The sequence below is a fragment of the Aulonocara sp. 'chitande type north' Nkhata Bay genome, linkage group LG3, assembly GCF_057382095.1.
Source record: "Aulonocara sp. 'chitande type north' Nkhata Bay isolate Kocher_YH1m ecotype deep benthic linkage group LG3, A_spYH_male_GT1.1, whole genome shotgun sequence".
Lineage (NCBI taxonomy): Eukaryota > Metazoa > Chordata > Actinopteri > Cichliformes > Cichlidae > Aulonocara > Aulonocara sp. 'chitande type north' Nkhata Bay.
Window position 1 is genome coordinate 15146852 of NC_141346.1, and position 27613 is coordinate 15174464.

The 27613-nt window shown below is 40.1% G+C and overlaps 2 protein-coding genes across 2 annotated transcripts in view; both read right to left on the reverse strand.

Moving 5' to 3' along the window:
- The window catches only part of LOC147334135 (Fc receptor-like protein 5), a 37847-nt gene extending 21212 nt beyond the window's left edge, over positions 1 to 16635 (reverse strand). The window contains exons 1-5 of the mRNA XM_086286700.1: positions 16605 to 16635; positions 16063 to 16098; positions 14337 to 14600; positions 14012 to 14257; positions 13898 to 13925 (exon numbers count right to left, since the gene is read on the reverse strand). Coding sequence (XP_086142826.1) covers positions 13898 to 13925; positions 14012 to 14257; positions 14337 to 14600; positions 16063 to 16098; positions 16605 to 16635 — 605 coding nt within the window. The remainder of the gene's footprint in view (positions 1 to 13897; positions 13926 to 14011; positions 14258 to 14336; positions 14601 to 16062; positions 16099 to 16604) is intronic.
- Positions 16636 to 20846: 4211 nt separating this feature from the next.
- LOC147334137 (programmed cell death 1 ligand 1-like) lies at positions 20847 to 22962 on the reverse strand. Its single transcript, XM_086285879.1, has 2 exons — positions 22580 to 22962; positions 20847 to 21193 (listed from the first exon to the last, which is right to left on the reverse strand). The coding sequence occupies exons 1-2, from the start codon at positions 22647 to 22649 to the stop codon at positions 20847 to 20849; spliced, it is 417 nt and encodes a 138-aa protein (XP_086142005.1). The 5' UTR covers positions 22650 to 22962.
- Positions 22963 to 27613: the final 4651 nt, after the last annotated feature.

The following is a 27613-nucleotide window of genomic DNA, read 5'->3' on the forward strand; positions in this document are numbered from 1 at the left end:
CCATAAAGAAATATTTTCCTATGGAAAATAAAAAATAAATGAGCTCATTTTGCTGATAGTGGAGAATCTGATCACTTGCGCGGGAAGCTCCACTATTAGCAAAAAAAAAAAAATAAAAATATGGTGTGACTGCATGTGAGTGAATGTGTGACTGGATCATGAGTGGGGACAACTGAGCATTTTAAGTTTTGTATAGTATTTTGACACATGAAATGTGTCAAAATAAAGGGGGAATTTAGGGTTTAATAATTTAATTGTTTAATAATTTAGGATCATTTTAGGACTTTTTGGGGTTTTTTGGTCATTTGGATATGGTAAAACTGAAACTCTGGTAAAACTGAAACTGTTATTTTTATGTTAAGGTTAAAGGATTAAAGTGAACTGAATCCTGTTTAGAAGATACAATGCCGGTGTTTTAAAGCTGTGTACAAATCTTAGAGGGAAATTGTGGGACACGTTGACAAAAAGATATGCTTTGGGGAAAACTAGTGAGGGTTGAAGGAGGAGAATAGGTTTGATTTCTTTTTTGGTTTCTAGAAGAAGTGGTTATAATGTAGGCTTACACATACAGATATTACATAGATTTATTTTTAGGATAAAGGGGAGAGCTTATACGTAGAAATGATTTTTTTTATACATATTGCATTTTGTGCCTTTAAAAGGAGTTGTGGCTCAATTCGTCTCTTGAGGGTCACGAGCCTTTGGCTAGCGCTATGATTAGCCAATCTACTGTGAGGATGATATGAGTTATTAAAGGATTGCACACGCTTACAGACACAGAGTCCAGAAACACACATGACAGTATTGATTCCAGGCAAAAGGCCTAAAATTCATTTAGCTTTTAACTGAACTTAAAGAAGGACCAAAGAGGAAGGAAAGCATATGTTTTGGTTAAGTCTGATAAACTAGAATTAGAAGGTATTGTTACATTAAAAGGAGAAAAATGAAATAAAAAGGCTACACCAAAAACAGGTTATAACATAGGAAATGTGAGGTTTTAAAATGAAGTTAGTGTTAACACACAGGAGTTGTTTCAAGGCAGCATTTAGCTATGATGAAATTTATGCAGGAGTAAATGCTTATATTCTTAAACTTAATTGATTACAGTGGTTGTTTTCTTTTGGAGCTTTTAGTAGAATAGGCACTTATAATGATTTTCTTGTTAAAAAGGTGACTTTAGATTAGAGTGGAGGAACTTGCAGCAGCGACAGTTTGTGTACAGGATGTTGATGATCAGATAAGGGAAAATAGAGCAAGCAACCGGACGTGAAAGCAGCGCTTAAAGATTTTTAAAATGATGAGTAACGCTGAAGAATATATATAAATACAAGTCAATAAGTTAAGAACATAATTAGGATAAGGCTTTTGATTACAGAGTCCCAAATAGGATAAGTTAGGGAGGTGCAGGAAAAGGTGTTTTGTTTCCTTTGCAGAAGATCTCGGCGACCACAGGGGGTGAGGATCCTGGAGGCCCGAGGCCTGATGGACCACAAGAGAGGGACCGAGAAAACCTAAGCTTACACATGGAGTGTTCTCGAATGGGAGCTGGTGTTTATTACTGGACCAATTAGATGACATGAGGTTGTCTGATTTGCTGAGCCAGAGGACGGCTAGAGAGGGTCAGAGCGACCTGTGGTGTTCCAGAGGTCGAGAGAGGGAGTGTGGAGCAGGGAAATTATTTTACTGCTATTGGTAAATAATCATCATCATTACTATTGCATTAAGAATATAATCTGCAGCATTGATATTGCATTCAGAGGTTTAAACAGTGTGTGTGTCTTTCAGAAAGACTAAAGTCACAGGCTGACAGGAAACTGCAGGCTTGCAGAGAGTTTGCAGAAGTGAAAGCAGAGTCTAAGTTATTCTGAGGAGCAGGGTAGACGAGGCTATTTGAATTACTAGGTTATTCAAAAGATTCTGTTATACTTTTATATTCTTTTATTAAGTTTTCATTAGAGGTTCTTGATTAAAACATTTATTCAACATAGGACATGTAGTTTCAGTTAGGTCATTGTACCTAAGGATGAGCCTCTGTTCTGGTGAAAGGTCAGAAGTGCAACAGGTGAATTGAGAGAGCATTTAAGGACGAGACACAGACAGTTAGTAGGCGAGAGGTGACATAGAGGCTGAGTGAGGTCAACACATACACACACACATTAGTTAGATTTATTTATAGGTGAGAGGTTAGTCATGTCTGGTTGTAACTGCGAAAGTGTCTCTGTAAACGAGGAACCGTTCCTTGTTGTCTCGGCAAGAAAGAGGAACAATTCACTTCAAGACAAGAACTGAAAGGTTGACCGGAAATACCGGCCATGAAAATAGAAGATGATGTTCTTTTGAACTGTGTTAAATGTCATTATGGTTTTGATCTGATTTATGTATAAAATGTATCTGTGACGTACGAAGGGGCGTCATTAATTCAAACCCTGATGCTATAAAAATCTGTGTATGCTTTGATTAAGTCAAAGATCAATTGCTGTCTGCGTACAGAGTTGGCTTCCCACACGTGTGTATTCATTAAAATCATTGTTTGACCAAGATCTTCTGGACCATGGTGGTTTGTACTCTCCTTCCTCAATTTTGAACCTTAACACTTGTTAATGATCTCACTGAGAGGGTTCAGGCCTATGCAGAACAGCAGTGGGGACAGAGCATCTCCTTGGTAGATCCCGCACTTGATGGTGACTTGTGCTATGGGTTTGGAGTTGGCCTCTAGTGTTGTACTTCACATCCCCATTGAGTTCCTGATGAAGGCTCTTAGGGTCCCATTGATCTTGTACAATTCTAGGCATTCCAGTATCCAGCTGTGGGGCATTGAGTCATAGGCCTTCTTGTAATCAATCCAGGCAGTGCACAGGTTGGTCAGTCTGGTCTTGCAGTCTCGGCTGACTGTTCTGTCTACCAGTAGCTGGTGTTTTGCGCCTCTGGTATTCTTGCCAATTCCTTTCTGTGTCCCGCTCATGTATTGACCCATGTGCCTGTTCATCTTAGCCGATATGATGCCTGACAGGAGCTTCCATGTAGTACTGAGGCAGGTTATTGGTCGGTAGTTGGAGGGGACCGGTCCCTTCTTGGGGTCCTTGGGGATCAGGACCGTCCGACCTTCGGTTAGCCATTCCGGGTGTCTCTCGTTAACTAGCAGCTGGTTCATTTGTGCTGCCAGACGCTCGTGGAGTGCAGTCAGCTTCTTTAGCCAGTAGGCGTGAACCATGTCGGGCCCTGGTGCTGTCCAACTCTTCATACTGGAGACCCTTACTTGGATATCTGCCACTGTGATGGTTACTGGACCCTGTTCAGGGAGGTCGCTGTGGTCTGCCGTCAGATCCACTAGCCACTGAGCATTACCGTTATGGGTTGCGTCCTTCTCCCATATGCTCTTCCAGTATTGCTCCGTCTCCAGCCTTGGTGGTGCTGTTCTCTTATTGTTCCCTTGTCACTGAGAGTACACCTTTGCTGGTTCTGTGGAGAACAGCTGGTTTATTCTCCTGCCTTCTATCTCTCTGGTGTACCTCCTCAAGCGGCTGGCCAAGGCTGTGAGTCTTTGCTTGGCAGTTTCCAAGGCCTCAGGTATGGACAGCTTGCTGTATTTCTTATGCACCTTCTTTGTCGCACCTTTCTGCAACTCCGTTAGTTGGCTAACCTCCCTCCGTGCTACTTTGATCTTGCCCTCTAGCCTCCTTCTCCATGGAGGGTACTGCCCCTTGTGGCTGTTCAACTTGTAGCCAAGCATCTCACTGATCACTGCTGCCGTATTGTAGATCAGCTTGTTAGTGTCGGTAATCGTGGTTGTAGGTATTGTCCGTAGTGCTGCATTAACATCATCTAGCAGACCTTCTGAGGGTACTTCACGTAATCTTGGTAACCGGCTACGGGGGATCCAGGTTTCAAGCTTGGCCATGATCCTATTTTTCAGGTCAGTTCCTCTCGCACTCAACGATCCTTCTCCTATCGCACTTGGGGCTATGTACCCAATCTCGCGTGGGGGTGATGATATCTCTCCCCTGACCTGGCGTCCTGACTCCTCCTTGCCGTAGCATTTGTGTTGTACCTCGTCAATCTCTAGCTGTGAGAGCAGTCCCTTCTTTCGAATGTTGGAACACTGAGCTACTAGTTATTTCGCCGTCATTGTGGATGTTGGGTATCGAAGAATCCATAGGTCCCTCATCCTATTCATGTAGTCCCTTCCGCCGGGGTTACTTGCGTAGTAGCATTCCAACAACGCCCTGTTTTCGTCTCTTGCCCACCGATGCCTTCTTGTTCCAGTAGCCCACTTGTCGTCAGGGTGCCCTGGTTCCTCAACACCTGACGCGGACCTTGTTGATCCGGGCGACGTCCGAGCCGGCATGCCTTCATATTTATCTGTCTCGCTCATGTCTGCAGTAGGCTTGCTTAGCATAGGGGGTCTAGCCTTAGACTCCTCCCCTTTTGCGAGTGTGGACGCTTCATCTCTTTGCTCCTTAAATGCTTTCTTCTTTTATTGATTTTTATGCTCATTTTTTCCCTTTTTTCCGTATGAGCTTACCTGCGATAGCTTCTGGACACTTATAGATCATTAGGACTAAAGTGTTCTTAACAGAAACAGCAACATTTTTATAGTTACCTTATCCTCAGCGCTCCGTGTGTCTGTGGCCTAGACACAGCTTAAGCCTGATTACAGCATCTGGGCACCGAACAGCCTCAATAGCCTGGAAAGGTGCTAGCCGCTAGGCTAACTAGCAACAAGATGCCTTCCCTCTCCACAGATGACTACCACAGCCTCCTGCAGAAGATTGCAGTACTGGAGACAAAAATTCATCGCTTAGAAGTAAACGTGGAGGTAAATGGACTGTGTGGAAATGAAACAACCTTGCCTTTGATTCAAAACAATGGCGATGAGCAAGCTAGTACACAGCTAAGGAGCACAGATAACATGACCAAGAAAGTAGACTCTGTGCATTATTATAAATCCTCAAGTGATAATCCCCCTTGGACTGTCTTGGTGCAAAACCAAGACATAAATCATGTCTCCTGGAAGGGGGAGGACGTATCACGGGCAGAGCACAGCGAGCTGAAATCTCTGAAACCGACTGGCCTTCACTTCCGACGAGACAGAGAAGCTCTTCTACCCCTGTATACGAGAGGAAACAGGACTGGACAACCGTGAATAGGAAGGTTAACAACAAACCTCCAAAACAACTGAATGTGAAACTGCACAACAGATTTGCTCCACTATCATAGGACCCTGGATCTATATCGGACAACCATCCATCTAAAAGCAGCGAAGCAAGGTCTGAAAATCTGTTGAAAAGTAAAAGACCACAGGGAAAGCTAAAGGCTAGGCCTGAAACTCTGATTGTGGGTGACTCTGCCGTAAAGGATGTACAAAGGATGTGCGGTAAGAACACTAAAGTCCTCTGCTTTCCTAACGATATGGTCAACAACCTGAAGGAGAGAATTCTTCAAATTGCAGATGAATATCCAACTGTGACAAACATTGTTCTGCATACAGGGTCAAACGATGTGTCCAAACAACAGTCGGAGGTTCTGAAACGGGACTTTACTGGATTACTAAATACTGTAAACTCTCTGAATGCAGCTGTATTCATCAGTGGACCTGTACCGCCGGTCAGAGGAGGAGACGAGAGATTCAGCAGGTTGTTTACACTGAATAAGTGGCTTATATCAGCATGTACTGACCACTCGGTGCATTTTATCAACAACTTTAATATTTTTTGGGAACGCAGGCATCTGTTTAAAGCAAATGGATTTAATTTTAACAAGTCAGGGGTGAAACTGTTCACCTCCAGCTTGTTTTATTCCATACGTCATCCATCTGTGCTTGGTGCCAAGGCTGAGATAAACGAGGAGTTATCTCATAAAGAGGAACAAACAGTACTCCAAGAACAGACAAAGCCCAGCAGAAACCTTGAGGAGGAGCTCCATTTGCCCCCACCTGGGAAAAGCCTCAGAAAGGAGAGACATCTGAGGCAAGAAGAGGGGTCCCTATTTGCCTCCAACTCTCTCAACAACACCAACGACCAGGACCAGGGACCACGATCTTCCCCAGTCCCCCAAACCCCTGACAGGCCATCACCCTCCTCCCCCTCCCTTTCTCCCTCCTCCCCACACCTGAAATTCACTGAGGAGATGATGGAGCGGGTCAATGCTGGGCTCAGATCTACCCCCCGGCCCAATCCCTTTTTGTCCCCCATAAACCCCCCACCAGAGCGGCCAAAGGTTCGCCATCGAGCCCCACCCTCAACAGAGCAATCGAAGTCACATTGCCCAGCCTCGCCCCCCTTAGTTCCTCCTTACCACCTTCATGCCCTGTCTCCGCAGTCTGATGTGTGAAGGGTCCGGGCTGCGAGGATTATGGCAGTGGTGACTTTTCCCAGGAGAAGCTGGGACCCTGTTTACTAGAAGGTTTTAAAATCTCTGTACTTTTAGGTGACAGAAGGAGACATGTGGCCTGGTCAAAACACAGAGAGGTGCACTCTAAAAGATCTTTAAACATAGTAAACATACCTTGTGTGCCACAGACTGCTCCCAAACACGAGGGGACAAGTAATGCCTCTAAAACACTTAAGTTGGCTTTATTAAACGTTAGATCTTTAGCTGGGAAAACATTTTTAATTAATGATTTAATCACTGAGCACAGCCTTGATTTTATGTTTTTAACTGAAACTTGGTTGGACCAAAGTAACAGTGGAGCTGTTCTCATCGAGACGACCCCTCCTAACTACAGTTTTATCAGTGAGGCCAGGGTGAGCAGGAGAGGAGGAGGGGTTGCTGTCTTATTTAATGAATCATTTCAATGTAAGCAGCTATCTCCTGGAAGTTTTCAGTCTTTTGAATATGTGGCTTTACAGCTGAAGGCCCCATCCAAAGTTGTGTTTCTTAATGTTTACAGGCCTCCCAAATACTGCACAGACTTTTTTAATGACCTCAGTGAACTGCTGTCTGTGATCTGTGTTGATTTCGACTGTGTAATTATTGTTGGGGATTTTAACATCCATGTGGACAACCCTCAGGACAAAGGGACTAAAGACCTGAGTAACACTCTGGGCAACTTTGGGCTGACTCAGCATGTAACAGAGGCCACACATAATAGAGGACACACTCTTGACCTACTGATCTCCAAGGGCCTGAGCATTTCAAAGGTTACTGTGTCTGATGTGGGCGTGTCTGATCATTACTGTGTTTTCTTTGAAAGTAAAATCTCAGCCCACATAAATATATCAACAACAGTGATCACAAAACGGTGTATAACTGAACACAGTAGTGCAATTTTTAACCAGGTCTTCCCATTAACACCTGACCTGTCCAGAGGGTCAGTCAATGAGCTCGTCAATAGCTTCAATGCTAACATGTTAAATGTAATGGACACTATTGCTCCCATTAAGGTGAAGGTTATCTCTGGAAGGAAAAAGTCTCCATGGAGAAACTCCACACTGGTGAAAAATGAAAAAGAGAGTGTAGGAAAGCTGAGCGCAGATGGAGAAAAACAAACCTCCAGGTTCACTATGACATCTATAAAGAGAAACTTCACAATTATAATTTACAACTGAGGAGTGCAAGGAGGTCCTACTTCTCTGACATCATCACTAAAAACAGCCATAATGCTCGGGTCTTATTTTCTACAGTTGACAGGCTAACAAACCCTCCTGTGCCAGTGGCAGCTGAACTTCATTCGACCATGGCCTGCAATGACTTTGCCAAATTCTTCACAGAAAAAATCCAAAAAATTAGACAAGCAATTGATACATCAACAGCAGATCCAGGATATGTACTGTGTCCACTAAAAAACTGTTTAAACACCATGAAACAGTTTCACCCGATTAACAGCAAAGACCTGGAAGACATCTTAGGTCAACTGAACTCCTCCTGCTGTTTAGATGTCCTGCCAACAAGTTTTTTCAAAAAGGTCTCAAAGACTTTAGAGTCAGACCTGTTACAGATCGTCAACTTTTCTTTATTATCAGGTGTGTTTCCAGAATCACTAAAAACTGCTGTAATAAAACCTATACTGAAAAAGGACAATCTTGACAAGACACAAATGAACAACTACAGGCCGATCTCAAATCTCCCATTTTTAAGTAAGATCATTGAAAAAGCAGTTTCTCAACAGCTCAGTTACTTCTTAAAACAGAATAATTGCTACGATGCCTTCCAGTCAGGATTTAGACAGAACCACAGCACTGAAACCGCTCTGACCAAAGTGTTTAATGACATATGTCTGAATACAGACAGTGGAAAAATGTCAGTCTTAGTTTTACTGGATCTCAGTGCAGCATTTGATACAGTTGACCACAACATATTACTCAAACGACGGGAGAACTGGACAGGTCTTTCAGGAACTGTACTAAACTGGTTTAAGACATACTTAGAAAACAGGAAATACTTTGTATCAATAGGTAACTTCACATCTGAGCAGACAAGTATCACATGTGGAGTTCCCCAAGGTTCCATCTTGGGACCCCTTCTGTTTAACATTTACATGCTCCCACTGGCACAGATTATAAAGAACAACAAAATAAACTATCATAGCTATGCAGATGACACACAAATATATATCACAATGTCACCAGGAGACCAAGGCCCTGTACAGGCTCTTGGTAAATGCATTGAGGAAATTAATGACTGGTTGTGCCACAATTTTCTCCAGCTAAACAAAAACAAAACTGAGGTAATAGTCTTTGGCGCCAAAGAAAAACGATTACAGGTCACCAGAGAACTTCAATCTATAAATCTAAAAACCACAAACCAGGCGAGAAATTTGGGTGTAGTGATGGATGCAGACCTAAACTTAGAAAAACACATTAAGACAATCACAAAGTCAGCTTACTATCACCTCAAGAATATTTCAAGGATAAAAGATCTGATGTCTCAACAGGACCTGGAAAAACTAGTCCATGCATTCATCTTTAGTAGGCTTGATTACTGTAACAGCATCTTTACAGGTCTACCTAAAAAATCAGTCAGACAACTACAGCTCATTCAGAACTCTGCTGCTCGAGTCCTCACTAAGACCAAAAAAGTGGACCACATCAGTCCAGCTCTGAGGTCTTTACACTGGCTGCCTGTCCGTCAGAGGATAGACTTTAAAGTTCTGATGCTGGTCTATAAAGCTCTGAATGGTTTAGGACCAAAATACATCAGTGACCTCCTGACCCAGTATGAACCTTCCAGATCCCTCAGGTCATCTGGATCAGGTCTTTTATCAGTTCCCAGAGTCAGAACCAGACACGGAGAAGCTGCATTCAGCTTTTATGCTCCTTATATCTGGAACAAACTCCCAGAAAGCCCCAGATCAGCTGAAACACTCCGTTTATTTAAATCCAGGTTGAAGACTCACCTATTCTCAGCTGCATTTGAATAAAGCACCAAATCCACACTTTTAAGCTTAAATTTCAAAACTTACATTAACTACTGATTTTATCTACTGTTCTGATTTTATCTGTTTTGATTTTATATACTGTTTTGTTTGTTTGTTTGTTAATTAGTTAGTTTGTTTGTTTGCTTGTTTTAATCTATTTTAAATCATGCTTTTTATTTGTTTTTGTTTCTAATGTCTCTGTAAAGCACTTTGAATCACTTTGTTGTTGAATTGTGCTATACAAATAAATTTGCCTTGCCTTGCCTTGCCTTAGGACCCTTATATATAAAAAAAAAACACCCAGCACGCCCCTGCGGGCGGTTTATCCTTCAAGCTCGGGTCCTCTACCAGAGGCCTGGGAGCTTGAGGGTCCTGCGCAGTATCTTAGCTGTTCCCAGGACTGCGCTCTTCTGGACAGAGATCTCCGATGTTGTTCCCGGGATCTGCTGGAGCCACTCGCCTATCTTGGGAGTCACCGCACCTAGTGCTCCGATTACCACGGGGACCACCGTTACCTTCACCCTCCACATCCTCTCGAGCTCTTCTCTGAGCCCTTGGTATTTCTCCAGCTTCTCGTGTTCCTTCTTCCTGATATTGCTGTCATTCGGAACCGCTACATCGATCACTACGGCCGTCTTCTTCTGTTTGTCTACCACCACTATGTCCGGTTGGTTAGCCACCACCATTTTGTCCGTCTGTATCTGGAAGTCCCACAGGATCTTAGCTCGGTCATTCTCCACCACCCTTGGGGGCATCTCCCATTTTGACCTCGGGACTTCCAGGTTATACTCGGCACAGATGTTCCTGTACACTATGCCGGCCACTTGGTTATGGCGTTCCATGTATGCCTTGCCTGCTAGCATCTTGCACCCTGCTGTTATGTGCTGGATTGTCTCTGGGGCATCTTTACACAGCCTGCACCTGGGGTCTTGCCTGGTGTGATAGACCCCAGCCTCTATGGATCTTGTGCTCAGAGCTTGTTCTTGTGCTGCCATGATTAGTGCCTCTGTGCTGTCTTTCAGTCCAGCTTTGTCCAGCCACTGGTAGGATTTCTGGATATCAGCCACCTCCTCTATCTGCCGGTGGTACATACCGTGCAGGGGCCTGTCCTTCCATGCTGGTTCCTCGTCTCCCTCCTCTTTCTTGGGTTTCTGCTGCCTGAGGTATTCACTGAGCACTCGGTCAGTTGGGGCCATCTTCCCAATGTATTCTTGGATGTTCGTTGTCTCATCCTGGACTGTGGTGCTGACACTCACCAGTCCCCGGCCCCCTTCCTTCCGCTTAGCGTACAGCCTCAGGGTGCTGGACTTGGGGTGAAACCCTCCATGCATGGTAAGGAGCTTTCTTGTCTTTATGTCAGTGGCTTCTATCTCCTCCTTTGGCCAGCCTATTACCCCAGCAGGGTACCTGATCACGGGCAGGGCGTACGTGTTGATGGCCCGGATCTTGTTCTTACCATTCAGCTGACTCCTCAGGACTTGCCTGACCCTCTGCAGGTACTTGGTGGTTGCAGCTTTTCTAGCGGCCTCTTCATGGTTCCCATTCGCCTGCGGGATCCCCAAGTACTTGTAACTGTCCTCTATGTCTGCAATGTTGCCTTCTGGTAGTTCAATCCCCTCAGTTCTGACTACCTTCCCTCTCTTTGTTACCATCCGACTACACTTCTCCAGTCCGAACGACATTCCAATGTCATTGCTGTATAGCCTGGTAGTGTGGATCAGTGAATCGATGTCTCGTTCACTCTTGGCATACAGCTTGATGTCATCCATGTACAGGAGGTGGCTGACAACTGCTCCGTTCCGTAGTCGGTATCCGTAGCCAGTCTTGTTAATGATCTCACTGAGGGGGTTCAGGCCTATGCAGAACAGCAGTGGGGACAGAGCATCTCCTTGGTAGATCCCGCACTTGATGGTGACTTGTGCTATGGGCTTGGAGTTGGCCTCTAGTGTTGTACGCCACATCCCCATTGAGTTCCTGATGAAGGCTCTTAGGGTCCCATTGATCTTGTACAATTCTAGGCATTCCAGTATCCAGCTGTGGGGCATTGAGTCATAGGCCTTCTTGTAATCAATCCAGGCAGTGCACAGGTTGGTCAGTCTGGTCTTGCAGTCTCGGCTGATTGTTCTGTCTACCAGTAGCTGGTGTTTTGCGCCTCTGGTATTCTTGCCAATTCCTTTCTGTGTCCCGCTCATGTATTGACCCATGTGCCTGTTCATCTTAGCCGATATGATGCCTGACAGGAGCTTCCATGTAGTACTGAGGCAGGTTATTGGTCGGTAGTTGGAGGGGACCGGTCCCTTCTTGGGGTCCTTGGGGATCAGGACCGTCCGGCCTTCAGTTAGCCATTCCGGGTGTATCTCGTTAACTAGCAGCTGGTTCATTTGTGCTGCCAGACGCTCGTGGAGTGCAGTTAGCTTCTTCAGCCAGTAGGCGTGAACCATGTCGGGCCCTGGTGCTGTCCAACTCTTCATACTGGAGACCCTTTCTTGGATATCTGCCACTGTGATGGTTACTGGACCCTGTTCAGGGAGGTCGCTGTGGTCTGCCCTCAGATCCTCTAGCCACTGAGCATTGCCGTTATGGGTTGCATCCTTCTCCCATATGCTCTTCCAGTATTGCTCCGTCTCCAGCCTTGGTGGTGCTGTTCTCTTATTGTTCCCTTGCCACTGAGAGTACACCTTTGCTGGTTCTGTGGAGAACAGCTGGTTCATATATATATATATATATATATATATATATATATATATATATATATATATATATATATATATATATATATATATATATATATATAAAAATCAGTTAATCACAGTCAGAAACAATCAGCAACAGCAAACTAACACCAAGTGAAACTCTTGGAGAGGAAAAGGTCAGAGAACATGTCATGGGGTTTTGAATTTTGTGAGTTTGATATTTATTGTAGCTTTGTAAAGTAAACTATGTTCTTTAAGTCTTTTAGTATTTATACTTTTGAGTATAATATTATTTTCTAGTTAATCTGATTTTTTTTATATCTATGTTTCTAGTTCTTTGTTAATTAAATAGTGTTAGTTCCATTTCATGTCCACTGTCTTTTAGCGTATCTGTGTTTGTTTACTGTTGATCTGTGTCTAGTGTGAATCTAGTTTGGTGGTTTTAGTGTCAGTTTCCTGTTTTATTTGCAAACCTTTTGTCTTGTGTGTGTTGTGTTCAGTTTGTTTCTCCCTGTCAGATTACTTAGATTCAGTTCACCTGTGTCTCATTTTGCTCCCACGTGTGTCCTGATCTCCCTTCCGTGTATTTATATACTGTCTTCCCTCTAGTCATTGCCATAGCACACTGTTACCATCATTCTATTACTGTCATACTGTTTCCCTTTCTCCATGTGCTAGTGAGTTTTTTTTAAGGAGTTTTCCATTCATGTTTCATAAATTTAATAAAGGGTGTGTAACCACTCAGCAGCTTTGTGGATTACATCTCCGGGGAAGTTATTTTGAAGTTCCTGTCTATGCAAATACAAAGAGAATACAGACAGAACTTTATTTTCAATAAGACACATAAACTGCATGTCTAAAATCCCCAGTTGTGGAATTTGCTACAAAAAAGGTCTGTACTCTATAGTATACTACAGCAAAGTCAAATTAGATTATATCACACCCTCAATTCGAGAAGAATAAAGGAGAAATGCCAGGACTGCAGTTCCTCTAATGTCCACAGCAAAATACTGTTTTGGTTTTTGTTTCTTTTGATTTATCTTTTCATAACAACTGATTGCTTATGTGTGTGTATTTGAACCTCTGAAATTATTTGTGATTTTTACTTATTTGATTTTTTTATTCTAATTACAGCTATTAAAATGTTATTATGCACTAAAGTCTGCATTATTAGACCTATAGCTGTTAGATGGCTGCTGTGCATCACCTCAGCTAATTAGTCATTCAACTAGAAATCTGAATGATATTTATAGAGTTAGAGCCTTTTGGAGCATTATTAATGGAGTTATCTGACCAGTAATATGGCTGCTGTTGATCCAACAAAGTTGTGTTACAGTTTTGATGAAAATTCTAGGATTTTATTTGCATGCTAGTATTTGGATCTAATAAAAACACATTTTAAGCAATTAATCAAAAAAAAATTACCTCTGTTTTGCTTGGTTGGCTGTTTACAATGTGATATTTTAACATCACTGTATGTGATAGCATCTTCTGCATCTTCTTTTTGTTCAGCTGAAATGATCCATATTTATCAGCAAACCAATTAGTATGAATTCTGTAATTGAATTTTAAATGTAAGAAAAAATAAATGGATTTCGAAATTTGTAACAAATTGTCAAATTAGTCTAAATACAAAACAAATTTAATAACCTTCCCTAAAACTAAATCACACATGTAAAATCCAGACGTCCAAGTCTCACCTTCAGGTTTCCTGTGAACACATCATCTCACCAGCAGAACCAGTAACACCAGTAGAACCACAACGCACACTGATCCAACACATGACAACACAGAGAGAGAGAGTGATGGAGGAAGAGTGATGGCGGTGGAACCAGGAGGAGGTGTGGATGTAGGTGGAGGTGTGGTGGTGTGTTCCCCTGAAATAAAGCAAACACAGTCATTAAGTTGTCGTCACATTGTGAATGTTGAAAGCTGCAGAAACACAGACAGGTGAGTGTGTCACCTGTGACAGTGATCCAGCTGGATGGAGACTCTCCATGACCGCTGATGTCACACTTGTAGAGGCCTTCATCAGACCTGGAAACATGCTGGATGGTCATGTGACCTGTAGGCTGCTTCCTGATGAGGGAGCCATCTTTATAGAAAGCAGCTGGGAGGTTGGAGGGAGTGGTCTTTGTTTTACAGAGCAGAGTGACGTCATCTCCCTCCATCACAGGGAGGACAGGACTCTGCAGGATCACTGATCCACCTCAACACAGAGACAAACTACAGCATTTCATCCATTTACACACAGCTTCATCAACACTAACTCCACACACTCAGCTTACCAGTGACTGTCAGGTTAACCATGTTACTGATGGGACCCTCTCTGGACTCACACCAGTAAACTCCACTGTCAGAATGGAAAATGTAGCTCATGTTACAGGAAGAACCAGCTGGTTTTCCCCACCCATCTCTGCACTGAGTCCTCTGTTGTTTGCTTGTGTTTCTCCTCAGAGTCCATCCAGCAGAGCTGTCGTCCTCCTCACAGCTCAGAGACACAAAGTCTCCTTCAAAGAACTGAGAGCTGCTGGGACTCACAGTCAGACGAGCTGTGAGGGTTAAAATGAAAAACTGATGATCTGTTTACTTTTTTCAAAACCAACACAGTGATCTAAAAAGATCTTTTGCTTAATCCTTCATTTTCCTCAGTTTTCTACGTGAGCTCCATTTTGAAACATGAACCCAAGCAGGTCATATCAGTGATGGGAATAACGGCGTTACTTTTTTTCAGTAAAGAGTAATCTAACTAATTACTATTCCTATCGTTACAACGCCGTTACCGTTACTAACAAGAAAATGCAGTCCGTTACTTTTTTTCAACAAACAGACGGTTGAAGCTGTGTTCAGCTTACCGCATCTTATATCAGTTGTACGGAAGTGGCTGTAACTAATCTGGACGCTACAGCTTTAAGCAGCTGCGCGCTCCCGCGGACGGTAATCACGATCACTGTCTAGCACAACACCTGGAGCTAAGGGGGCAAAACAATCGCATGAGTGCTGCTGTTTGACTGAGGAAGAATAAAGTAGTCGTGGTAAGCCAATCACACGACCACTTTAAGACAAAGCAACAAGGTGATAGATACCAGTTTTTAAATTGTGTTGATAGGCCACGTAAAACCAGAGTCATGATAAACAATATATACGTGGCATTTTTTCCTCAATAGCTTTGTCACGTTTGCTGTCTAAGGACAGCGCAGCAAGCACTCTCTGCTTATGAGCAAAAAACACCTAGTTTTGTGTTGTGTGTCAGAACAATGAGGCGACTGCTGTCTCCAGGTAGAAACAGGAGTGATACACCTGCTGCTGTCAGACCTGCAGGTATCAGGCTGTGATGTTCTCCTTCATAGAGAACAGAAATATTTGGAGTGGCACAAATGATTTGTGTGGCATCTTATTGAATGCAGAACAGCTGATTGTTCTGTAAATAGTTTGAAATGGTTATTTAAAAAAAGGGTAAAAGGTAAATGGCTGTAAATAACTTTGTTATTTGCAAAACTTGTGCATAGGATTTTAAAATTGGAAATTTATATTTGCATTTAAAGTTATGAAATCTGATTCATAAAACATGTTTGTGGTTGTTACAGTAAAAAATGTAACTTTTTCAAATCTGATTTTATGTTTTTTTGTAATTTGTAATTATATCAATTGTGTTAATACAGTATGTCAAAATGAAAACATAACTGTAAATTCAGACACATGAATGAAGGTTGTGCTGAAAAGGATGAGGGCAAACAAGGCAAAGTAAATAGTTTTTAAAGGTAAAATGTAGGTAAAATCAAAAGTAGTTAAAAATGGCCAATTATAACCTCAGTTTAATTTTTTTTTTAAGTAACGCAATAGTTACTTTTCAAGTAATTAATTACTTTTAGAATCTTGCAACTCAGTTACTAACTCGGTTACTTTTTTTGAAGAAGTAACTACCAACTATAACTAATTACCTTTTCAAAGTAACTTTCCCAGCACTGGTGAGCATTTCTCAGGTTTAAACTGTGACAGAAGAAGGTTACTGACCTTGGTTTGTTGTGCAGCTCAGCAGTGAGATCAGAACTAAAGAGAAATGACACTCAGGTTGATTTGAGGTGAACATAAAGAAAACTGCACACAAACAGCTGACAAACACACAAACTTGTCTCTCTCTTTGTGCCCATTAAAAAAAAAAGAAAAGCCAAAAATGCTGGTATTGAAACAATCTGAACTTCTCATCTATCCCAGTTTTAAGTTTTAATCCCAAAAGCAGCACTTAAATTGATCATTGTGATCATGTGCACTTATTATACTGTAAATGTATACAAAATATTCATAAATTTTATGTGATGTGTCCACTGTGCAGCTGTGCTAATGAGTGAATGATTTGATCTTTTCACTGCCTGCTGTGTTTCCTCGACTCCTGAGCAAAGATAAAGAGTCAGTTCAGACCTGCAGTTGGTCCTCGTGGTGTTTTGAACTTGAATTCAGCCTGATTTGTTTTTCATGTCTTCTCCTCCATCATCAGTTATCAGGAGAGCAGACAGTCAAAGTACAAGAATTCAAACAAACACAGAGATTCTACTTACAGAGCAGACACAGCACAGATGTTTCCTTCATCGTCCTTCTCACTCATTTGAGCTTTTTTTCATTTCTGTCACTGACACCAAGTAAAGCCCGCCCTCTTCCTCTGAGTAGGAGCTTTTTTAATGGTTCAAACACAGACTAAAATTCTTCGTTGTCAAAATATACAAGTCAAATGATTTAAAAAGATTTTCAATAAGGAGAGGTCACTTGGATCTGAACATGACTAATTGAGATAGAGAAATTAAAGTATTGTGTGATTAGACTCCATCATGGCAGACGAGAATCAGTGTCACGATTTAGGACAGGACGCCCTTGGAGTCTAAATGCTCATGGTAGTGAAAATGAAGACTGAGGCTTGAATCGATCTCGCGCTGAGGTGTCTGAGGTGGAGAGAAGGTGGGTTGCGCGAAAGAGAGTCTGACACGAAGAATGACAGAGGGCACAGATTTAAACTACTGGCTGAGGCTCATTGGCTTAAAGAAGGCGGGCAAGAAGCTGATTGTACTACAGTAATAATATCAGTATTGAGATTGACAGCGTGGGAAAGTGGCAGTTATGTAAAGAACAGAAATGCAGCCGAACACTCATGAAAAGAGGCAGATGAGTGACTACAAATTATCCTTATTGAACACATTCATCCTTAATGAAGTTACATATAAACTTCATATGTAGACACATTCCAGGCTTTTTTCCCCCTAAAAAAAACTTTAAAATAAAGAATTCATCAGTTCACCCATATGAAAAGAAAAATCTGAAAAAAATAATCATATGTCTAAATTACATCCATGTAGTGGACGTCCCCCTCAGTGAGAGAGGCAGATATGAGCTGAAACACAGAAATCAAAGCAGGGACGCTGCTGTTATGGAGCTGAACTGGAACCATTCAGACACTGAGGCCCTCTGAACACATTTTAATTACAGCTGTGCAGAGACACACTGATGACTGACTGGAACACTATGATTCACATTTTACATTCACACCATCCTCGCACGTTTATATATGGCCACTAGAGGGAGATGTTGGACTTTAAACACTAACATGGATACAAGAAGATCATGAGTGATTCAACAGTTTTTATTAAAAAAACAAAAATCGAAGAAACAATCTCTGACAACTTTTGAGATTGTGAGTGTTAAAGAGTCTGCCTGGCCTTCTGGATGTTTCCTGTTTTACTTTTAATATGAAATAAAGAAGGCACATTTCCAGAGTACAGTGAACATATTTAATCACATTCAGGAGTAAAATGTACTTTCTGTTTGCAGTCCGTCCTCTTATGATCAACACAACACCAGTAACGTTAATATTAACTCAACAGTTTCTGGTGTTTGTTGTCTTTCAGTGTCAAGTCATTACATTTTTAATATATTAAAAATGTAATAATTAAACTTGTAGACCAGTTGCTGTGAGCTACCTAATTAAATATTCTAACTAACTGCTATTGTTGCTTTTTTTTCAATCACGATAATCTTATTAGTAACAATTGTCTCAAAAGGCAATGCATATGAAACTCACCACTTTCTGTAAAAGTACAGTAAAAATTCAGAGCAGAGAAGGTGATGACACTGAGGCAGAGCAATGTGGACAGTGTGATAACCTTTTACTGATATACTTTTATAAGGTCAAAGGTCAAACCTAAAAAAAATGTATGTTGTGGTAAAATCACGTTTACATTAAATGGTGACATCACTTAAATTTATCCACTTCCAAGCAGATTTTCACTCTGTGATCCTCTATGTTGTTTCTTTTATAACAGGGGTGGGGAACTCCAGGCCTCAAGGGCCGGTTTCCTGCAGGTTTTAGATCTCACCCTGGGTCAACACACCTGAATCAAATGAGTAGTTCATTATAAGGCCTCTGGAGAATTTCAAGAAATGCTGAGGAGGTCATTTAGCCATTTACATCAGCTGTAATGGATCACGGACACATCTAAAACCTGCAGGACACCGGCCCTCGAGGCCTGGAGTTTTCCCAGTCCTGTTTTATAACAATAGACTCATCTCTAAGTCTGCTTCAATTAATCAGACTCAGGACTATTAGTGTTATTCTTGGTAACGTCCCTTCTTCCTGTCAGATCAGTATTTATTTATTTATTTACTTATTTTATGTGGTTTGATTCCAGCTCAGATAAAACGTGCAGTTCAACAGGTCAGAAAATATTTCACAGCAACCTGAACAATAAAGACTAAAACACTCAGTACTAATGTATGCAAAGCTTTATTAACAAGAAACAAAAAAAAAACAAAAAAAACATAAAAAGTAAAATAAATAACAATATGGCACCAACACATTACATGTTTAAACTGCAGTGACAGGCTGAAGTGTCTCCTTCATGGAAGGAAAAGTAAAGTAGATCAGAGAGGAAATGTCTAATTCTGCAGCTACTTGGAAAATATTTCTCTCTTTGGTTTCATAACACTATCTATTGATGCCATATTTATGCCAATCTCACAGGAATAAACTCGTATTTTTGCACTAACAAGGCGACTCCCAAAAGCTATAAGGTGGTGTGAAGTGTGTCCTTATAAAACGGAGGAAACTGGACAAAAGAAGAGTCATGTCCTTAAGAAATAGGAAGAAATCCAGCAAAGACCTGACAGAGAATGTAAGCGATACATCTGGTCCTTCAGTTGATTCATCTACTGTTCACTGAAGCTTCATCAGAAATGGTCTCAGGGGAAGGCTGAAGGCTTTTAAGAGACCAATTTAAAGGAAACAGGCAGAATATGAGTATGTCAAATTACATAAGGACTGCACTAAAAATCAGTGAAACGAGTTTGATGGAGTGATGAATCCATATATAAAATTTTTCTTTTAAATCATCATCAATACATTCAGAGGTTGTCAGTGTCAGTGACTCTCTACAACCATCTGTAACACATGAAGGAGGCTCTGTCATGGTTCAGGCTGCACTTCAGCCAGTGGTGTTGGAGATTTTGGTCCACCAGGAAGAATCTGATTGGCAACCGTTTCTTTTTTCAGCATGACAATGATTCCAAACTCACTGACCTAGTAAAAGCATAACTGGAGAGTCATGGATCGGCCTCCCCAGTACCCAGACCTCAACATTATTGATGTAGTGTGGGGTCATCTTGACAGAGAACGGAACAAAAGGCAGAAACATCCAAAGAAGAGCTTTGGATATCCTGGAGAACTATTTCTGAAGACTGCTTAAAGAAATTAGAATTAAAAACTACTCAAACAAATACAGGAAAGCTGCCTAAGCGAGTTCAGGCTGTACTGAAGAATAAAGGCAGTTATGCTAAATATTGACTTTCAGCTTATTAGAACTGTACAAACTCTGGTTTTACATTATCTATTGTATTACCATGCATATATGCTTGTTGTAATAAACAGTTGCGAGTACTACTGTTACTGCACTTAAAGAAATGAGAGTTGGTTTAGGATGTTGTGCAGTACTGTTCTGCTACTACTGCTAAAAATGATAATTATCTACAATTTTACAAAACATGTGACATGTGTAATGTGACAACACATTAAAGTGTAAAAATGCCCACAACATGTAACAAATGCTGTAGGCTTTACAATATGTAAAAATATTCTAATAGGCAACATGTTATCTTATTAACTTACTGAATACAAATGATTTTTATCCTTGCTAGGTGTCATCACTTGGAGTCTAATCTCAGAGATCTTTAAGAATATAGGAGTTTTGAAAATCTTTGATAGTCTCAGGCTGACAGTTCAGCTATGTCTTCTTCTTGAGTTGTTTATTTCTTTGGATTTTGGACTTTCTTCCTAATATTTTGCCTTCACTGTCATTTAAAAAGCTCTGAGACATTTCACACATGCAGCAGTTCATATGTACGAATCCTGACTCTGTTGTTTTTTACGTTTTTTGTAGATCACAAAACCAACAAGAGCAGCAACAGCAATAACAACAACAACCGCAACCACAACAGCAAGAACAATAAGACCAACTTTCAGTCCATCATCTCCATCCTCCTTCCCTCCATCCTCCTTCCCTCCATCCTCTGTGTCTCCTCCTGTCTGACCTGCAGGTGAGAAACAGGTGTGAGGTGTCAGCTGTCAGGTAGGTGATGAGTGAAGAACAGAACAGAATCCATTTCCTCTTCAAACTGCTGTCAGACATTATCTACTGCACTCTGATCACATCACTCAGACCAGCTGCTTTCTACAAAGTCTCATCAACAACATCTTTAGAAACAAACATCAACAAGCAGGAAGCAGCTTCACCTCTGATCACACACACACTCAACTCTACTCACTCACCTGGAGGATCAACATTAAGGTAGATGCTGCTGATGACCTTCAACGGTTGTCTGACTCCCAGGAAGACACGACACTCGTATGTTCCAGTATCATTAATCGTCACATCCTTCAGAATCAGAGACACGTCTCCATCCTTCATCTGTCTGTCCTGCAGGCCCACCCGGTTCTTAAATGATGGATGCTGGTTAACTGGATCAAATTGTTCATCTCTGTAAAAAAGCACATATTCATCTCCCAGGTCAGCTCTGTTCCACTCTACACCTAAGATGATGTTGTTATTTGGAGCTCGACATGGCAGAGTGACGTTCTGTCCAGATTCAGCTGTGATGATTTTTTGGTCTGAAAGAGGAAACGACACAGAGCAGAGAGGTTAAAGGTCAAAGTGCAACTGCTCACTTCTTCAGCAGCCAGATGGAGTGAGGAGTGTATGCACATATATTAAATTATAGTACATCCGTGCACGATATACATAAAAAAAAAGAATAAAAACAATCTTTTGTTGATGCTAAAGTACACACGTGATCATTATGACAGTAAATGCTGTTAATATCACACAGTACCACTGCACCCCACCCTACAGAGATCTGACCTTAATCTATTACTACTGACACAAAAGTCAGTTACAACCTTCATCACTCTATATTAACACGATTTCGTAATACAATTAATTGTTCTATTATTTTATTTACAGAATAAATAAAATATTTACACCACCTGCAGCTGATGCAGCATCAGAGTACAGTGGAGTAACTGAGTACACTTCCTCTTTTTTCTTTTTTATATTGTGTCAGATAAAGTCTGACATCTTTTGGTTCTTCAGATGATGAAAAACATTGAATTCATTTCATATGATGTGTTTCCACAGATGAAACCAGCCAACAGTAAATCAGATGCTTCACACTAACTCCACATGACATTCATCTGTAACCAGAAAAGTGAAGCTTTAATCCTGGTTCAGATGGATTAACACGAACAGTCTGTTAATCCACTGAAGCTCACAGACTTCAGTCAACCTGTCAGATTATCTAAAAGACTGAAAGACGTCATTTTAAACACTTACTGTTGAAGAATCTCTGAAACCCTCAAACTCTCTTCTGATCATCAGGATGGGAAAATTAAAATTACACTAACCACTCTATATTAACAAGATTTCGTCATACAATAATTGTTCTGTTATTTTATTTTTCACTGCCTAGAATTTGAGTTGTGCTTTTTTTTTGCTGAAGCTCCCAAATCTCATATTTTGACAATACAGGGTCAGTTTAATTTTAAGTCGGAAACTCAGAGGGTTGAAGGGATGCAATAAATGAGGAGATTACTGTGGATGACAGTAGCTGTGTTATATAAACACTTATACGGTGAAACATGTGCTGATAATAAGTGACCATAATGTGTGAGAGAAAGCAGCCTCTCATTATAAGACACTGTGAGTCTCTGCATGCTGCCTTTATGGAGCTACAGCTGTTTGTATACACTGAACAAAAAGCTTTGTAGCTGCATACTGACTCCTGAAACCACAACACATCACACTGACACACACATTACACTTCTTTGTCTCTGTGCTGGAAACTGCACACAGACACCACCAAACCTCGTGATATCTTCACACAAGCAGACAAAGTGATTAAATATGAAAGTAAATGTTTGGGAAGTACCAGGTAAACCAGACTGATGTTTATTCCTCTTTATCTCAGAGGGAAACACTGTTTGGTTTATAAACCTCACCTGCAGAGACAAACACGAAGACACCGACAAACAGCAAACACGAGCAGAGCGACGCAGTTACAGCAGACATTTCCGTGTTTTTGTTTCTGCTGATCTGACTCTTAGTTTGTTCTAAAAGTCTGAGTCTGTTGGTATTTTCAGTTAATAACAAAACTAGAGTTTTAAAACTGCCTACATGAGGTTAACTTTGAGGTTTAAATAAAGCTGAAACATTTGTTTTTCAGCCACTCGTTCAAACGCCACACTTTCGATGTCTCTTAAGGAAGTCGCATTAGAGTGACGTCTGTTACGCTGCGCTGTAGGACGACCATGAATAAGTGCGTCATAACTAAAGCGGTGAAATCTAAAGCAGGTCTGAGTGTTTAACAGGTTCAGTTCTTGAATGATCTCCACAGAACAACACAAACATCTCATCATCAATCATCAGCTACATACTAAAGACCATCATCAGCCAAAGGACTTCAAAATGACGTCACTGTATAAAAATGTATATAGTACTATGGAGGAGGCAGCATTTAGCTGTAGCCTCCATCAAACCACAGTTGATCTGGATAACTTTGTCCACCACCTGCAGCTGATGCAGCACTTCCTGTAAATCACATGACTGTAATCAGACTACAGTGGAGTAACTGAGTACACTTCCTCTTTTTTCTTCTTTATATTGTGTCAGATAAAGTCTGACATCTTTTGGATCTTCAGATTAAATAATAATAATAATAATTTTAATAATGTTTTTTCACAGATGAAACCAGAAAATTAAAATAAAAAAAGAAAATAAAAACCAGTAAATCAAATACTTCACACTAACTCCAACATTCATCTGTAACCAGTAACCAGTAAAGTGAAGTTTTAATCCTCGTTCAGCTGCATCAATATTAATAATCTGTTAATCCACTGAAGCTCACAGACTTCAGTCAACCTGTCAGATTATCTAAAAGACTGAAAGACGTCATTTTAAACACTTACTGTTGAAGGATCTCTGAAACCCTCAAACACTCTTCTGATCATCAGGATGGAAAATTAAAATTATCCACTGAAAGGTAAAAAAAAACCCCAAAAGTCTGAGTTCAGTATGTAAAAAGGGACACACTGAAGATTTATTCCACTTAATAAAAAAAAAAGTTAAAAAAAAATAGTTAAGAAATCAAACAATAAAATGTAGCAAGTTTAAAGTCTGTGTATAAAGTGGCCTCTGTACCACAGAGCCACAGATCAAACTAACCCACACATCCGTGTGTCATCCTGTTTGGTACAACACACCCTTCACCTGTGTGACATCAGTGCACATAGCAACACCTTAGCAACCACATTCCTATCTTCTCCAAATCTAAGTACACACATGTGACAAACAGCTACCACATATACAAAGAAACAGAGAAGTAATAAAGAAGTGAAGTGTTGCAATAAATCAGGTAGATGTGCAGAGACAACTACCCACTCCACTCAGTTTATGAGATTAGATCAGCTCAGTCTAATGAATAAAAGTAAAAGGTTGTGATTTCCTCTAAAAGGTGTTTAGGTGCAAAACAAATACAAATGTTACGACATATATATATATATATATATATATATATATATATATATATATATATATATATATATATATATATATATATATATATATATATATATATATATATAAACATTAAGCTGATTGTTTACTCAAACTAAAAAACTAGAAATACTTTATGAATCTCCAACAAAAGCTTCTTAAAACACAGAGTGTTTATATCCGATACTGTTTTTACCTTCATCTGTACAACGTTTCTGTCGGAGTCATTAATCACTGACATTCTCCCACCTGACTTCCTCAGAATCATCTAACTTTTTGTACAAAAATGTAATCAATCCATGCATTTCTTTAAGAAAAGAAAAGAGACGATTTTGTGTTTGTGGTGATTAATTTAATCATTTAATTAATCCTCTGATCTTCAGCAGCTCTGTGTTAGAGAAAGAAAGAAACAGAGAAGTAACAAACAATGGAAGCTTTTTCAGTTACACAGGTAAATGTGCAGAGACAACTTCCCACTCCACTCTGTTTATGAATTTAGATCAGCTCAGTCTAACGAATAAAAGTAAAAGGTCATGACTTCCTATACAAAGTGTTTGGACACAAATACAGCAAGAACAATTTGCAGTTAATACTTCAAATACTTTATATAAATAAACCTGATCTAAGGTATTATTCCAAACTATACCTCAAATTTAAGGATAAATCAGGCTGATCTGGTACTCATGACACAAAAACTAAAATAGTAATGAATAGAAATGAATCTTAAAACACACTCACACAGAGCTGCTCTACAGAAAATCTCTGAGCTCCTCCCACCTGAACCTTCAAAATCAGCTGATTTGTGTGTGTAATCACTTATTTATTAGCTGGGACTACATCCTCATTTAAGGTTTGACAGCATTTCTAGTAGATAATGACAGATGGACTGAACATGAATTGAGGCTGGAGTTTAGGGAAGGCCTCAGAGGGGACTGGCTGCAGCTCCCGAGTCGGGCAGAAGTAAAGTGAAGCTTTAATCCTGGTTCAGATGGATTAACATTAACAATCTGTAAATCATCAGGATGGAAAAATAAAAAATTTCTACAGAAAGATTAAAAAAGGGAAAGTTAAAAGAAACATGAAAAATTATTATTCAAAAATTAAAAGAAATTAAAAATCAAAAATATAAAATACAGCAAGTTGAAATCTCAAAGTCTGTGGTTAAAGGACCTCCTTAGCAAACAGCCACAGATCAAACTAACCCGTACATCCGTGTGTGTCATCCTGTTTTACACAACACACCCATCACCTGTGTGACACCAACATCTCCACCTCTAAGTAAACATATGTGAGGAAATGTTGCCACATATACAAAGTAACAGGAAGAGAACATGTTTCAATTAAACAGGCAGATGTGCAGAGACAAACTCGCAACACTCTGTTTATGAATTTAGATCAGCTCAGTCTCATGAATAAAAGTAAAAGGTTTTGATTTCCTCTGTAACATGTTAGGTCACGAATAAAACAAGAGCTTGAATTTGCAGGTAAAACTACACAAACTATATATAAATAAACCTGATGTAAGATATTATTTTAAAACCTGCCTTTAACTAAAAGGTGAAAAGCAGACATTATAAATAAAGTTGATCACATACTGAAAGCAGCAATAAAACCATCACACCTGATGGTGTTTTTACCTTCATCTGAACAAAGTCTCTCCTGATCTCTTCAGAATCAGTTGATTTATGTGTAAAAAGCTTAATAAAGCTACAAATTTGTTGAAAAGTAAAAGAAGGAAACCACAGAAGCATATTTTTCTGTTTCCAAATACTGAAAATATGATCCGTTTGCTCAGAAATGTTTTAAAAGTCATGTAAAATCGTCTTTGTGGTTGTGGAGACGTGACTCTCATGAAGAGTGTCACACTTCCCTCATGAAGTGCTTTGAAATGGTTTAAAAATCATTAATTTAATGATTTAATTAATCACTGGATCCTCAGGTCTGTGTTTGTGGAAAAGAGATGTATGTGTGTTTGTGTCAACATCCTGGTCAAATTGGTTCAGAAGTGTGTGTTTGTCATTGGTACAGATTGACCCTGTGAATCAATGACATGACCTGTGTGTACAGTAAAGTACATTTATTAACACTAAAAACAAACCTGACTTTTGTCTCCTTGTTTTGTGTTCATGAAATGTGTGACTGTGAAGTGATTTCATATCAAAGCTTCTTGTTAGAGCTAACATAGCTGTGGTCAGCTCAGCCTGTTTAATTAATCCAAACAGTTTGAAACATCTTATTACAAAACTTTATTCAATTACTTTATGTCCCACTGAGATGCACCCTACACTGCTTACCAGCTTGTGTTTAATGAAAAGCAATGAAAAGTCAGTCTCACAGGTGACTAAGTACATTTACTCAAGTAAAGTTTATAAGTAAAACTGATAAGTACTTTTATGCTTTCATTAATTTATATTTTAAAAAAATGTATAAATATCATGTTCTTTACAAACTAAATATGGAAAATAAATGATTAACTAACCTACAGAAAATTCATTAGCAGCGACTTTCATCTTTAAGTCCATTATTTTTTAGAAAAACAGAGAAATAGATTTCATACCTCCAGCTTCATTGAATGTGAATGTTTGCTTCTCTCCCTGTGTATTTGTCCACTAAGATCCTATCAGAGACAGAGACGTGATGTGAAAGACACACATGATGAATCAGCAGCAGAGATGTTCCTCTTGGATTGAATAAGAGGAACCATTACATGTTCACTTCCCTTCTCTGTGCTGGACGTGAGCTATCATAACAAAATTTGTGACGTGTGGTCATCAAACAGTCAGTTTGATGACCATTTGTTTTCTGTCACACACATATACCTCTAACAAAGAAAATAAAATCAGGAGATGGGGAAGAAACTAGTACTGTATTGCTTTACACAAATTCCTTTTAATATCCCAACACATTTTATTGTCTTCTTCTCTGGTTTTAAAAATACTATATTCTTCTGTGGGCCACATTTCAGTCAGAAAACACTTCCACCATGAGGTCAAACTGGAACATTGAACGTGACTTTCAACAATTTTGTGTTTGTTTATTAAATCTGTTATTTATATTTTCAAAATAAAAATTTGAAATAATTAATCGAGTGATTGGTTGGTAGACCTGAACCCCCTAAAAGTAGCATATTAAATTTCATGTGCAGCAGTACATTTATGTTTCAACTCATCTAACCTCTCTGTACTATTGCTATGTGATTGTGACTTTCTTGTGGAAAACACTGAGTGTGCAAGATGGAAAAAACAAGCTGTAAGCTTCAAGCTTCAGTGTTGATCATGACACACTTCATGTGTCTTCATTATTATGGCGCCTACATAATGATGAGAAATCAACTCCCAACCACTAGAAAGATTATATCCACACATTGGATATAATGTTGGTACGAAGACTGTTCATGCTGCACTGATCATTTTGCAAAGTTTTTGTCCAGTAAATCTCAGAAAATCAGTTTGGTTTCGATGCTCAATTTATTTTTCACACCA

Coding starts and splice junctions, on each gene's coding strand:
- LOC147334137 (XM_086285879.1), bottom strand. CDS start 22,649: ATGTCTGCTGTAACTGCGTCGCTCTGCTCGTGTTTGCTGTTTGTCGGT. Junction 21,194..22,579: donor CTTCGTGTTTGTCTCTGCAG/GTGAGGTTTATA, acceptor TTCCTCTTTCAG/ACCAAAAAATCATCACAGCT.